The following is a 14,811-nucleotide window of genomic DNA, read 5'->3' on the forward strand; positions in this document are numbered from 1 at the left end:
CTCATTAGATATAAAGGGCGCATACGACAACATCAGAACAAGCATCTTAATAGGAAAACTGTTGAAAACTAATCTTGACACAAAAATAATCAAATGGATAAATAATTTTCTAACAAACAGGTCTTTTAAAGTGAGTTGGAGAAACTCAATGTCAACCACCAAATCCCTCGCGTATGGTTTGCCTCAAGGCTCAATTTTATCAGCTTTTCTCTTTAACTGTTTTTTAATCGACTTACATCACATTCAAAACAAAGAATGCTCCATCTACGCTTATGCCGACGATATCACCTGCATAATCAAACACAAAAAAGAAGATGAAGCAAAGATAGCCCTTAATAGAACAGTGCACCAACTTACAGAGTGGGCAACAAAAATCAAACTCGAGTTTACCCCTGCCAAATGTTGTCTCCTCAATCTTTCAGCAACTAGATCAAAAAATAATTTCGACGTGAAAATGTACAATACTATTATACCATGGAATAATAACCACAGAATCCTAGGATTATGGATAAATAATAATCTCAAATGGAAAACTCACACAGATACAATCGAAAGAAAAATCATCAAAACAATCAATGTTCTTAAAATTCTCAGCGCACAAAGTACCGGAATGAATAACAATAACCTTATCTCAATAGTTAAACAAACCATTATCCCACAAATTGATTACGCCAAAATATGCAGGACAAAAGACACGAAAAGAAACAAAAACAGATTCTCCATTATTGAAAACAAGGCACTTAGAAGCTGCCTAAAAGTCAACTCTTTTACCCCAAACGATGTATTACGACATCTCACACACCTTGGCTCGTACGAAGACAGAATGACCTGGAACATTGTCAAATATAATCTAAAACAAAATTACAAAAGTGATCGTCGAAGCAACTTTCAAACCAATATAAAATTAAAAACCAAGAGCGACATAGAAGTCAAAGCACTCAGTATCATAAAAAATTATAAATCAAATTACGTCAGTAATCAAGACAACTTGCTGGGAAATCTTAATATACCACCATGGAAAGAAAATAACCTAGAGTTTATCACAAAATCCGAACATTTTCAAAAGGCAACCTGCATAGAAGAAATTAAACAATCTTTTACAGAATATGCTGAACAACACAGCAACTTTGATATCTGGGCAACAGACGGCTCAAAAATAGAAGACAAAGTGGGTTTTGGCATTGTAAACAGTAATAAAGTTAATAGGAAGATAAAACTACTAGACATTTGCTCAGTGTTTACAGCGGAAATGATCGCCATCTATTATACCGCTAAATTTCTCATCGACAAATCAAACCCCATCATTATCATTACTGACAGCTTAAGTTCAATAGAAGCATTAAAGAACAAAAAGAAAAAAGAAGAAAAACTCATTGTAGCCACAAGAAATATCTTACAAGAAGCCAGCAACAACAAAAAAATTATTGTAACCTGGGTCCCTAGCCACACAGGAATTTATTTAAATGAATTAGCCGACAAATTAGCTAGAGAAGCCGTCATGGGCCATAATACTCCAATACTTTCGCTAACAACCTGGAAAGACTGTAAAAACCACATCGAATCAGCTCATAAAAATGAACTAAAGGAAAGATGGATGAACTCAAAATATTACAACAAATTCAAACTAAGAACTATCCCTGATAAATCAAGCATCCATTGGATTAAAAACAGAAAACAAGAAATCTTTTTAAATCGACTAGTCCTTGACAGTTTCCTCTTGAAAGACAAACTCTTCAAACTAAAATTTGAAATATCCCCAAATTGTAATTCCTGTGATACTCCCGAAACTATCTGGCACAGATTAAACACTTGTGATCGTTATAATAATCAAAGAAATCTGCTCATCCAACTTATCCCTAAACACCTTGTTTATTGCTCTGACGATTTTTTAGCCTCTCCCCTTCTCGCTTTCTCTCCAGATTATTGTTCGGTTCTCTCCTCGTTTTTTCTAGAACCGTAATCCCTTTTGGCTTTTCGCCCTGTTTATTTTCTGTTCATCTCTCCTTGCTTTTATATCTCGATTCGGTTTCGTTCTTCATGTCTCTTAGGTTTATGCTAATTTCATAAATTCCCACAATCATTCCTTATTTGCATACATATTTGATCTTTCCTTTTATATGATATTGTGTAACTTTTTCAATTCAAACTTTGTATCAACCTATATATTAATAAGAATCCTTACAATTTGACGTTCAATTTCCTCAAGCCACTATTCACTAAGAATCGATAGCACTCCTTTTTTAATATCCCAGTCCTTGTAAAGAAGACATATTAAGATCCTCCTATGATTGGTCAATCTCCTCTATTCAATTTTCGCTCAATTTAACTAGCAGAGGCAAGGCGTTTTTCACGCAGTCCTCTCATCAACCTGGAGTCTGAAGACTCTTATTCAACTTCAACTTCAACTTCAATTTTATTGATTAAATTTGAACGCTGTTTCAGCAATCTTGAATACATGAACCAGTCACGTGATACTATATTTACATTTTAAAAAAGACGTAGCATTAAATTAAAAAATATATTACTAAAATTAAAACAATTGATTGCAACATGTTGATGATAATCGATCATAGTATAATGAAACTATTTTTAAAAAGATCTCAAAAGAGTTTTAAGTAATTAAAATCATCAGAATAAAAATTTTACCATAGAAAGATTAATTAATGATACATAGTTGTATGTTTCTAGAATATGGAAATAAAATAGTATGATTATAAAAAAAATTAAAATGTTTTTGATCAACAAATGTAAAAAAAAAAAAAAGATCAATGTATAAAAAGTAAATTTTGGGTGCAACAAAATATTCAAGTTTGTAGAGCCTCCACACAGAATTTTTTTTCATGGCACAAATGATTGCACTCGTAATATTCAGTCAATAATTTTGAATTTGATGGTGACATACTGGATGATGCCTTTTCTTGAATGAAGCTCTGATGCACTGGGGTAAAATAATCTGTCATCTATAAACAAATTAGTACAATAAGCTTGGCCTCAAATCATAGTTCTCATATATGAATCACATAAAGGGATGCGGAGGAGAGAAATTACTCATGAGAATTTCAAATATAACAAGGAAGTTATGTTCGATTTTTTTTCAAAACGAAAATTTTTGTTTGGACTTATAACTTTAAATAGAAAATTATTGCTAATTTTTCACCAACTCTGCAAGTAGTTTTTTTTTTTTTTTTGACAACAGAATTCTTTTTACCTTGACATTCAGTGCTATGAACTTCTTGCTGTCATTTAGAAAATATAAACTTAATGAGGCCACATATATAGCAATAGCTAAGCCAGCCAAGAGCAGATCATTTTCTTTCCTAGCAGCTGGTAATAAAATCTGCTTTAAACACTTTCCCAGAGGATATTGTCAGTTTACTGAACTTCCTGAGCTTGGTCCTCCCAACCCTTAAAGCTAAATTGTCTGCGCTATTGCTGTCATATAGTTTTTCTTCCACTACATTTAATTTCCTTTTATATCTCATTCACATGCCAATTGATAAAAGTACACATTTTTTTAAAAAAATTTATCTAAGAGAGGAAATGTTTGGAAAATAACTAATCTCATATTGTAAGTAATTCTTTGATATTATTCTGCAAACAAAGAAGTTGGCATATAAAGTTTTATGTTGTGAAGCTTTTAAATGATCACTGAACTGCATTAAAAAAAAAGAAGAAGAAAATGTACAAATTTTTCACGGGTTCGGAAGTTACCCACTCTTCTCACCATTTGATAAGAAGTTTTTTTGTTACCCTTTCAATCTTTTGTCGGCTGAAAAATGGAATAAAATTAAACTTTTTTTGCAATTATAAACAAGAAATGGGGCAAATATTTGTTTCCATATGTATTAAAATGCTATTTCAGCATTATTTGCATATCCAAGGGTCCATGGTTTCTTGACCCTCCCTGAAATGAGTAAAGAAATTCAAAAATGAAAATGTTCCGTTTTTTCAGTTTTCTACTCATTTAATAATAATAAATTGAATTTGACAATATACTGTTATATACAGTCCAACCTGTTCATCTTGAATCTGCCCATCTCCAAAAACTTTCGATGTTAAAATTTTTCAATTTCTCTGCATTACAGCACAAATTCAATGTTTTTGCCATGTTTATTTCAAATGAATTTACTCAAAAATCTCTGTATCTTGAATTCCGACTACACTGTCTTTAATTTTATTCCCAGCTATTTTTATCAATAGCAGAACTTGGAAACAAAAAGCAATTTTTGTAACATCAGCAGTCTCCAAGTCTTTGAGACATGCAGACATGTAATCCAGGAAAAACGATATGTACAAATAGTAAGTTTTCTAGGAATTCCATCCACTCTGAAACTGAGAGGAAGAAAAGGCTGTGTTGAACAGGGAAAAAGCACCTAGCTTTTTACTTTCAAGTCATTGACAGGGTTCTTATCAGGGTCGGGTTTTGGACGGTCCGAAACTGGTTTAGAACAGGACAGGTGGTTTTTACCGTAAAAACTGTCCAAAAGATGTTAAAACTAAAGGAGTGTAATCTAATCAATTTGTATTTACTGCAATATTTGTAACGCATAAATATAGATATTAATGAGGTTTAATTATATTAATTAGCATTTGATAATGTTTTTCTCCAAAATGTTCGTTTAAAAAATATCTTTTTAAAAAATTGGCAATAATTCTATTGCATAAAAACTTCCTTATGTAACAGTTGATAGTGTTATGAAAGGAAATTCACAACACAACTAATTTCAGCTCCATTTATATCTCAAAGGAATATTATTAAATGTACAATATTTAGGTGCAAAAAAAAAAAACTTTTTTTTAATGGATCGTGCAAATAAGTTTTACAAGATGTTTTAACGAAAATTATTTTTTAAATCATAAATTAAAGAACAAGACATTGATGATTAAACATTTATATTATAAAACTTAAGCTATTCTTTTTTTAGTTCATATTTTTAATATAATACATTCTGAAACTACAAAAAATTGCCATTTATTATATTTAGGTCAATTATTTCACTATATTTTGAACGACTTCTTTTGCACATTGCATAAACATTGAGAAATTGGGGGGTTTATGGGAGAAAAAAAAAAAACTCTCGGATACAGATTGCCATTTTTAATGAAGAATTTAATTTCTACTTAACTAGATTAAAATCAGCTGTAAATAAGTTGCATTTATATTTACACACTTAAATGTTCACATTCTATAAATATATTAAATAGTCAAAAAAAAAAAAAAAAAAAAAAAAAAAAAAAAAAAAACCTGACACATTTTTTTGTTTCTGATATTTTCTCACAAAATATAGTTTCTCAAACAATAGTTTTGGACACTTTCGGACAGTTTCAACACAAGGATTTTGAACAGGATGGTCAAAACCTTGCCAACCCTGCTTTCATTTGCATACATGCAGGGAAATTAGGTTGCTATTATCAAAAAAGAAAAAAATGAAAGCCATGCATACAAATTAAAAATTTTAATCAAGAATTCAACTTGTATGTAACTAGATTAAAATCAGCTGCATAAACATGGTAACAAAATCCAGGAAAAAAAGTTTCCTGATAAGTCCCTGATATTCGTTGATTTAACTTCGAAAAAGTCCCTGATTCTACAATCGTGGCTATCACACATATGGGTCATTCCTCAAAAAGTAACTTTTCTGTCACATGCCTTTTACAGTAAAAACTTTAAGGAACAATTCATTTAACAATGATTTTTAATTTCATCAAAAATATATCTATTTAAACCTGCCAACAATTTTTTAATAATAATTTTTATTTTAGTATATTTTTGGTTCACAACATGTGAATTCTCAACTCCGTGGCATGTCACACACCTTGTGTGACTGTTTATGTTGTTTAATAACTTGTTTAAAAGTACATACTTATTTATTTATTATTCTTTTCACGAGTGTCTCAAATACTAATTGCTTAAGTATATTTAATTTCTTAATATTGTGTTTTAGTTCATCTTAGTAGGACACGGAATCATGTCACTCAATAAATTCTCACCTCCATCACCAAAACACAAAATACTATTCCTCATTTACATGTTGCAGTAATGACATGAAATTCTATTTTCCATGATACAAGGGAGCCCCCTCGTTTTTTTTCAGTCATAGTTGAAGTTGTGAGACTTTGTCGAAAAACAAGAAGATAGATTTTGCTTTAAAAACTTAGTGTGGTTATTCAGACTTCTCATATCCGTCAACTTGAATTTCAGAGATGTAAATTAATGTAAAAAAAGAAGTGAACATGTTTTCATATGCTTAACATGTGCAGATTGTAGGAATGAAAAAAAAAAAAAAGAAATCCCTGAAAAATGTATCTATTACGCCTATATTAATGGAAAATTCCTCACCTCTGTGACAGACCTTGTCAATGTCATTATTTCTGAGGTGAAAATAAATGATTGGAGGAGAAATACATCAACAATAGGCATTCTATTAAAATTACAAAATGCCAGTTTATCCTCAAATTTACTAAATACTATTTATTAACATACATTTGAAAGTACTAATTAAGCCATACTTTAATTAAGAGAGCTTAATATTATATTCCCACTAATCATTAAAATAGCTGATTGGTTGCAATTAACAAAATTATTACTTTGATATTAAATTGGCCTCAATTTTTAAATATTAAAAGTTTTTTCTTTCTTTTTTTTTCATTTCAGTGAACAAGGCATTATTTATTTATTTTTTATTAATGAGTAAAATAATTGGAACTTAGCTGGGTCATTGTTTATGCTTACTTCTAGTAGGTAATTTTTTCATGAGAAAACGAAAGGTTTTGAAATTGAAAAATATTTGTATTCAAAAGTTATGTTTTCTGGAGAATGACCCATATCCAAAAGATAGAACCACATTATTTAGCATACCTGCCAATTTTGCAAGAAACACAAGCAAATTTAAGTTCAAAAAATAAGAGGAAAATCAGTAGATTTTTAAAACAGAAAACTAGAGAGAAAACAGTAAGACTAACAATCAAAATACTTTAAGACTAAACTTTTTTCAATTAAATTTTGTTCAGTTCAACATTTAACTTGTGACATTTGAAAACTTGCAATCAAAATGATCACAGAATTTTGATTAAACACTCCCAAATTAATGTTTCAATGAAAATAAACAAATGTAACCAAGCATTTTAACTAAGCTTAAATAATATTCGGGGGAAAAATAACAATTGAACACGCAAATGGCAAAAAATATTGAAATCATCAGCTGTATGAAACAAAAAATTAAAATAGTATTAATAATTATAGAACGTTTGAATCAGTTAAAAAAGAGAATGAAAAGAAACTTAACTGAGTTCGGGTATTTTTTGCAAATTTTTATCATTTTTTTTCTGGTTCGATCTCAAGGTTTTGTTGGTTTGTATCAGTTCTTAAAGATAATTTTAGAACATTCGGAAAGTTTTGTTTGGCAAAAAAAAAAAAAAAAAAAAAAAAGAATAGGGAGGAAAACTTTAGAGGTTTGTGGTTTAAATTTATAATTTTCCCTGACATTTTGAGAAATTTTTAAAACACCCTGATATTTTTTAGAAATTAAAATTTTCCTGATTTCCAAGTTTCCCAGGTTGTTTTATCATCCTGGCAAATAAGCTGAATGTTCACATTGAATAAATGTTCAATATAAAACATTAATTTGATACATATTATTCTGTTTTTGATGTTTTCTGACAAAATACAGTTAATCTAAAAATATAGTTTTGACACTTTCGGACAGTTCTGGACACAAGGGTTTTGTGCAGGTAAAAACCAGGGTTTTTACCATAGTGTCCATGCCAACCCTGGTTCTTATGCTACTGGAAAACCTGGGGAATGTGGAAAAGTTAGGTAAAAGGATATCCTTCAGAAAGTCATAGAAATTTCAGGAAATTTCTTTTTCCACTACTGATCCCAGAAAATCTATGTTGGTTGCAATATCAGATTACCAATTAACTCCACGGAAAAATGTATACCTTTCAGAAAATATTTTATTATAAAGATGGACTTGTCACCGGATTCTTCCCCTGAAAAATGGACTTTTTAATTTCAAAGAGTTACAATTCTTTCTAATAGACGCGTAAGATGCCTGAAAGATCTTTTGCATGTTTACCAATTCATCCTGATTTATTATGTAGTTGGAAATCCAATTGCATCCGCTGCTTCCTGATTCTTGTCTTCAAGCACTCCTTAGCATCATTCACAATCTTTCCTCAATTAAAATGTACTGTGCAACACTTTTTTTCTTTTCTAGGTTTACCATTTTACATCTTATTTGTTTGATGTTTTTAAAAGTAGCAGCTATTAAATAATTGCTTCAGCATTAAAAAGTTATTGTCCTAAAGCTTTCTTTTTCTTATAAAAAAAAAACTGAATATTACTGTCCCAATTGAAGTGCAAGAAACAAATACAATCGACTTGCTCATCAAAATGTTAATACTTGATACATTAATAATCGTTTGATGTTTTAAGTACTACTTGTATCAAATCGAACAATTGTGATGGATCTTAAAAAATTTTCATACTCATTTGATGTTTTTCTTTTGATTGTAAAAGAAGAGGAGAAATATATATATATATTAATAATAAATAATCTATACATTTAATAAAATAAGATGTTTGTGTGTGTGTGTGTGTGTGTTTGTGGTGCGCATCCCGGGAAAACGGTAAGGCCTAGAAAGATGAAATTTGGTATACAGGTGTAGTTTTTGCTGAAGTTGTGCACCTCGGGCTTCGATTTTTGATATTTTAATTAGAAAAAAAGTTATTTAATGTTTTATGTGATTTTTAGCACTTTTTAGTACTTTTAACCTCACAGACCCCGAACCAATCGCGCCAGACAAATATTTTTTGTACTATAGTGTCGGAAATTTAATTTTAAATGAACAAAAAAATTTTGAAGATAGAGCACTTTTGTATTTTTTATGAATTTTTGAAAAAACCTTTATTTTGCATTTTTTTCCCGGGTTTAATTGTTTTCTAAACGCATCCTGCAAAAATTATTGAGCCCTCAATTCCAAAATTTTAGTTGGTAATAGTAAAAACATTCCGCCCCCTTCAGAAGAAAAAAGTTTTTAAAAATATGCAAAAGTTTTTTTTTTACAATTTTTTAAATGCAGAACACGACGCGACCTGTAAGCATTGCCGGCTGAGTTCAGCACTTCCTCATCACGTGACCTAACTGAAATCGTTTGCTTTCTCTTCACTTTTTTTTTTTAACGTTCAGAGATTTCTCAGATCTTGATTTTTCCAACTTTTTTTTTCTGGACTGTTTGCTATATTTATTTTTGGTCAAATATTTTTGTGCATTTTAACTCAATAAAAGCAGTGATTTTTTTTAACTTTTGCAAGCGCTGCTTTTTGGACACTACAGGGAACATAGAGCCTTTTTTTGCGTGTAATTTTAATTTTTAAGTAAATAAATAAAGCTCACGTTTTTTTTGCATGATTTTTGTAGGGATTGGTGTTATGTTTGGTAGATAGAGAGATGATATTAAGTGGGCAAAAAATGTTTTTTTTTTACATAAAAAGGATTGTTAATTACTATCAGAGGTAGATATGCATGGATCGTATAGATAGATAGATAAATAGAGAGAAAGAAAAGTGGACAAATATAGAGGTGGATACAGTAGATGGATAGTAAGAAATAGAGGAACTCCAACGGGGGATCAATAGCCCCCCCCCACCCCCACACGCACCATGACTTTGAAAAAACAATGCTTTCACATAAAAGTGGAAATGCTTTTTGTCATTTTTCGACAAAATTTGCATGAAGAGTATGCCTTTTGTGCCTCCCCTCCCTGAAAAAAATTCCAAAGGACATAACAGGAGATAAATCTAGAAAATACATTATTCAACACAAAACTTTTTTAAGCAGCCGCCGATGGCGGCAACCTTGGCATAAAAAGGCGAATGTTAATATTGATGTATAGAGAAAAAGGTTGATTAATACCATCAACAATTTTTTTTAAGCAGCCTCCGAAGAAGTCAACATTGGCGTAAAAAGGCGAATGATAATATTGTTATATAAAGAAAAACATTGATTAATACCGTCGCTAAATTGTCTAAGCAGCCGCCGAAGGCGGCAACCCTGGCGCAAAAAAGCGAATGGCGTAAAAAGGCGAACTAGCTGGTCGCCGCAGGCGGCTAAATAAATATAAAATAAAAAAATTAAAAAAGGTTCTAGGATTGAAATTACATATGTTACGGCAACGAGTTGAATTCATAAAACTGTTAAAATTATTTTAATGTTTTTATTTTCTTATCAATTGACAATAAGCATGGATTGCTTTTTTTTTAAATTTATGTTTTATATCTAAATAACTTATCTAATTTCATTAGTATATTTTACACTAGCCGCCTGCGACGACCAGCTGGTCCGCCTTTTTACGCCATTCCCTTTTTGCGCCAGAGTTGCCGCCCTCGGCGGCTGCTTAGACAATTTAGCGACGGTATTAATCAATGTTTTTCTCTTTTTTCTCAATATTATCATTCGCCTTTTTACACCGATGTTGCCGCCTTCGGCGGCTGCTTAAACAAATTTGTGGCGGTATCAATCAATCTATATCTATGTATATCATTAGTAGTTTGAATAAAATATTTTCTAGATCTATCTCCAGTTTCGTCGTTTAGAATATTTTTAAAGGAGAGGGAGACACAAACGACGTACTCTTCATGCAAATTTTGTCGAAAAATAACAAAAAGCACTTCCACTTTTATGTGAAAGCATTGTTTTTTCAAAGTCATGGTGTGTGTGTGTGTGTGGGGGGGGGGGCATTGACACCCCGTTGAAATTCCTTAAATGACGGGCATGCCTCTTTCTTGCTGTCCATCTGCTATATCGAACTCTATATTTGTCTATCTATCAATCTACCTCCTGACAGTACAATCTTTTTTTATTTATATAAGTATTAATTCGAAAACAAAAACATTTTTTGTCCACTCAACCTCTATCTATCTCTGTATCTACCTAACCTAACCGCCAATTCGTAACAGAAATGAAGATCATGCAAAAAATCGCGGGCTTTATTTATTTAATCAAAAGAGCCCTCAAAAATAAAGGCTCTATGTTCCCCGTAGTGCAAAAAGTAGCGCTTGCAAAAAAAAAAAAAAAAGGTGAAGAGAAGGCAAACGATTTCAGTTGGATCACGTGATGAGGTAAGCTCGGAACTCAGCCGGCAAGCGAGCAGCTCGCGTTGTGTTCTGCCATTAAAAAAATTGTAAAAAAAAACTATTGCGTATTTTTCAAAACTTTTTTCTTCTGAAGGGGGCGGAATGTTTTTATTATTACAAACTAAAATTTTAGACTTGAGGGTTCAATACTTGTCGCAGGATGGGTTTCGAAAGAAACTAAACCCAGAAGAAAATGTAAAATAAAGGTTTTTTCAAAAATCTATAAAAAATACAAAAATTGCTCTATCTTCAAAATTTTTTCATTCATCATATTTAAAATTAAATTTCCTACACAATAGTACAAACAATATCCGTCTGGCGCGATTGGTTCTGGATCTGTGAGGTCAAGAGTACTAAAAAGTGCTAAAAATAACATAAAACATTAAATAACTTTTTTTCTAATTAAAATATCAAAAATCGAAGCCCGAGGTGCACATTTTCAGCAAAAACTGCACCTGTGTACCAAATTTCATCTTTCTAGGCCTTACCGTTTTCCCAGGATGCACGCCACAAACACACACACACACACAAATATCTTGTTTTATTATATGTATAGATTACAACTCTTTTACAAATTATGAAAAATATTAAAAACGTACGTGTGTTATTCTCAGAAGTTTTGTTCTTTCTGAATTTGAAAGCAAACAATGCATATTTAGTTATTAAAACAGTTATAAAGGATAAAGAAAAATTTACTTTTTTATCCTGTAATTTTCAATCTAATGCAATAAATGTCAAAGAAAAACTTGTGAAATTAAAGGTTCTCAACTTTACTAATCAATGAAAACAGGACTCTAGTTAAAAGAGCTGGTGCTGATTTTGTTTTCAAAAGATAATGAGTATATTTTTTACAATGGTTATTGAAAAAATGGGATTCACAAATTACTGCCTCGGGTGTCACCAGTGCTAGGTATGCCACTGCTATATCTGTCTTAAGAATAGTTAAAAAAAAAAAAAGAAAAGTAGCCTCAGACTCTTTTTTTGTAAAAAAATGGTAGTGTAATAACCTTACCAACGACTAGTTAAAAAAACTGGCTAATAAGAAAATTGTTCACTTTGTCTTATTGCTCAGAAAGCCCTATTCGAAAATTACTTCAAGGAAAAAAAACTTAACATGAAAAAACGGCTAACGTGAAATGATACAGCCGTCGAGACAGCACACTGCAATTTAGTGCAATTTTTTCGACATAAAAAAATATTTCACTCAATTTCCTGTTAAATGTTTTAAATTGTACTTAAATTTATAGGAGAAAAGACTTCACTGTGCTTTTTTTAAATTCTAAATATAAATTTACTTATTGTATGTAGGGCTAAAATGCAGCAACAGAGATCTGATGGCAAAAACTCAAAACAAAAACTGCACAAATTACCAGCATTTTTGTTTTCCATGCATTGGTAATCCAGTGAAGTTTATCTGCTGCTCAGTTTTGTTTGAATTAGCTGTAATTTTGTTTGAATTAATTGTTACTTAGGAATGATTTAAATACAATTTTATTGAAGTGGTTACTCTAAAATTTTAAACAAGCATAATTTATGATTCAATACTTTTCGTTTAATAATCATGCATAGTTATTTTGCCAACAACTGTTTTAATAATTATTCAAAAGGAATATGCAACAATTCTTAACAAAATAAATGCTTTATTTCAAGCCAATATTAACAAATAAAAACAAATATTCAAGGTAAATGACCTTTCGCATCTAACATCAATTAAATAATATTTTATGTATAAAAATAAAGCAAACTATTTACCAGTGTGATTTAAAATAAAACTTTATATCATTTCTTAGCTTAGATAACATTATATGAAATGAGCAAATTGTTGAACAATAATTTAACAAATTATAATATTCTGATAGGATTGATTTAAATACAATTTTATTCAAGTGGTTACTCAAAAATTTCAAACAAGCATATTTTATGGATTCATTTTAAATAAATTAAGCAACTTGTGTTTTAAACATTTACACTCGAGCAAGAACGATAAACAAACTTACAGAAGGGAATGTAATAGACTGAAATAGAATGTAGCATTACAAAAAAATACTGCTGTTGATCAATAGTTTATTGGGTAATTATATTAGCCCCAATGTAAGACAACACTTGATGAATGCTTTAAAATTGTAAGCACATGTAATAAACAAGTAGATTTTGTTTCAAAGAAAGTATTACATAATTTAATTATAAGGTTTTTCAGTATTAATATAGATAACCCGACTTCTTAAGCAATATAATGCTTCAGGATCACTTTTACAATGATTATCATCCATGTAAATTTTATTCCCAAAATCTTGAGTCGATACAGTTCTCTAGAAACAAGTTAATATTTTAATTCATTACATTGCTCAGAGTGATAACATAACTTCCAACAAATGTTACTAAATATAACCTTTCAGTTCTCTCAAGCGATACTCACAAGAAAAAACTTTTGGGGGAACTTTCTCGTGACCAACTTTGCTTGCTTTATTCTGCTCAGATAATCTAAAAATCGTGCAATTTTTACCTAAAAATAGTTTGACTTTTGCTTTCAACCAATTAGAATAACTGTGATGACATCATTGCACAGAACTGACATGGACTTAGAAACTAATATTAAACTTAGCAAAAAGTACAGGTAATTAATCTCTTGAAATTTCATGTCAAATGATTGGATTAAAATATTTTCTAGGCTCCTGCTTCTACTCTGACCTACCAACCAATACTTTAACCCAAAAGAAAAAGAGAAGTAAAAAAAAAAAAAAAAAAAAAAAAAATAGTAAAAAGTTTCTGCAGTTATAGTCCTCTGCAGCAAAGGTTACAAAGCATGCTTACATAATAATTCATTGCTGCTCTTGATTTGTTGGGGAGACTCCCAAACTCCATAATGAAGTAAATATCTCAAAAATTTTCATTAAATCAACGAACAACAAACGTTTCAATTTTGGAAACTTTTTCCCATCTGATTGATAAATGAATAAAAATGAGCTGCCAGTATACTTAAGAGGAAAGGTGAAAATAAATGATCTTATTGCTTTATTTGTTTCATATGTATGAAAGGGAAGTCTGGAAAAAAGTATTCATCTAAACAATGAGAATTCTTAGCTACCTAGAAATAGGCTTATACAAAAAAATAGATGTAAAGTCCATATAAGTGGAAAAATACAAAGTGTGATTGAATTTATTGTTGGTATTCTTTAAAGATCAAAAATGAGTAAAAGAACAGCAACATCAAATGAGGATCAAATACGACATGAAGGCTTGCTGTCACTAATCTTTTCTGTTTAAGAATGCAGCATAAAAGCCCCAGAAAAGTGTCCTTCATTGGCTAAAAGTTTCATCAAAAGTTTATCATTGTACTTGTGCAATTCACAAACTCAAATACTTATCATTCTTTTTTCGTTTTTATATAGCTCTCTGTAACACAAGATATTAATATTAAGTGGTTACCCCCCCCCCCCCCACTCCTAAAATTAAAAATCCAAACTAAGTCGTTCTGAAATTTCCAAAAGCCTTTAACCTCTATAACATCCTTAGTTTACGGATGCAGGCCAATCACTAGCAATGCAATCTTTGCTTGAGGAATGATCAACTTTGAAAGAAATTTAGGACTTGAATGAGCAATTGTAAGTAATTTTCATAAGACATTACACTATGTATTCAAAATGAATTTTATTTCACATGTACGAATTTCACTA

General features: G+C 30.6%; 1 protein-coding gene across 1 annotated transcript in view; it reads right to left on the bottom strand.

Annotated features, from left to right (window-relative positions):
* Positions 1–2,502: 2,502 nt before the first annotated feature.
* Positions 2,503–14,811, bottom strand: part of LOC129224388 (flap endonuclease GEN homolog 1-like) — a 51,779-nt gene continuing 39,470 nt past the window's right edge. The window contains exon 14 of the mRNA XM_054858838.1: positions 2,503–2,960. Coding sequence (XP_054714813.1) covers positions 2,805–2,960 — 156 coding nt within the window. The 3' untranslated portion in view covers positions 2,503–2,804. The remainder of the gene's footprint in view (positions 2,961–14,811) is intronic.

Source organism: Uloborus diversus, chromosome 1, assembly GCF_026930045.1.
Source record: "Uloborus diversus isolate 005 chromosome 1, Udiv.v.3.1, whole genome shotgun sequence".
Classification (NCBI taxonomy): Eukaryota; Metazoa; Arthropoda; class Arachnida; order Araneae; family Uloboridae; genus Uloborus; species Uloborus diversus.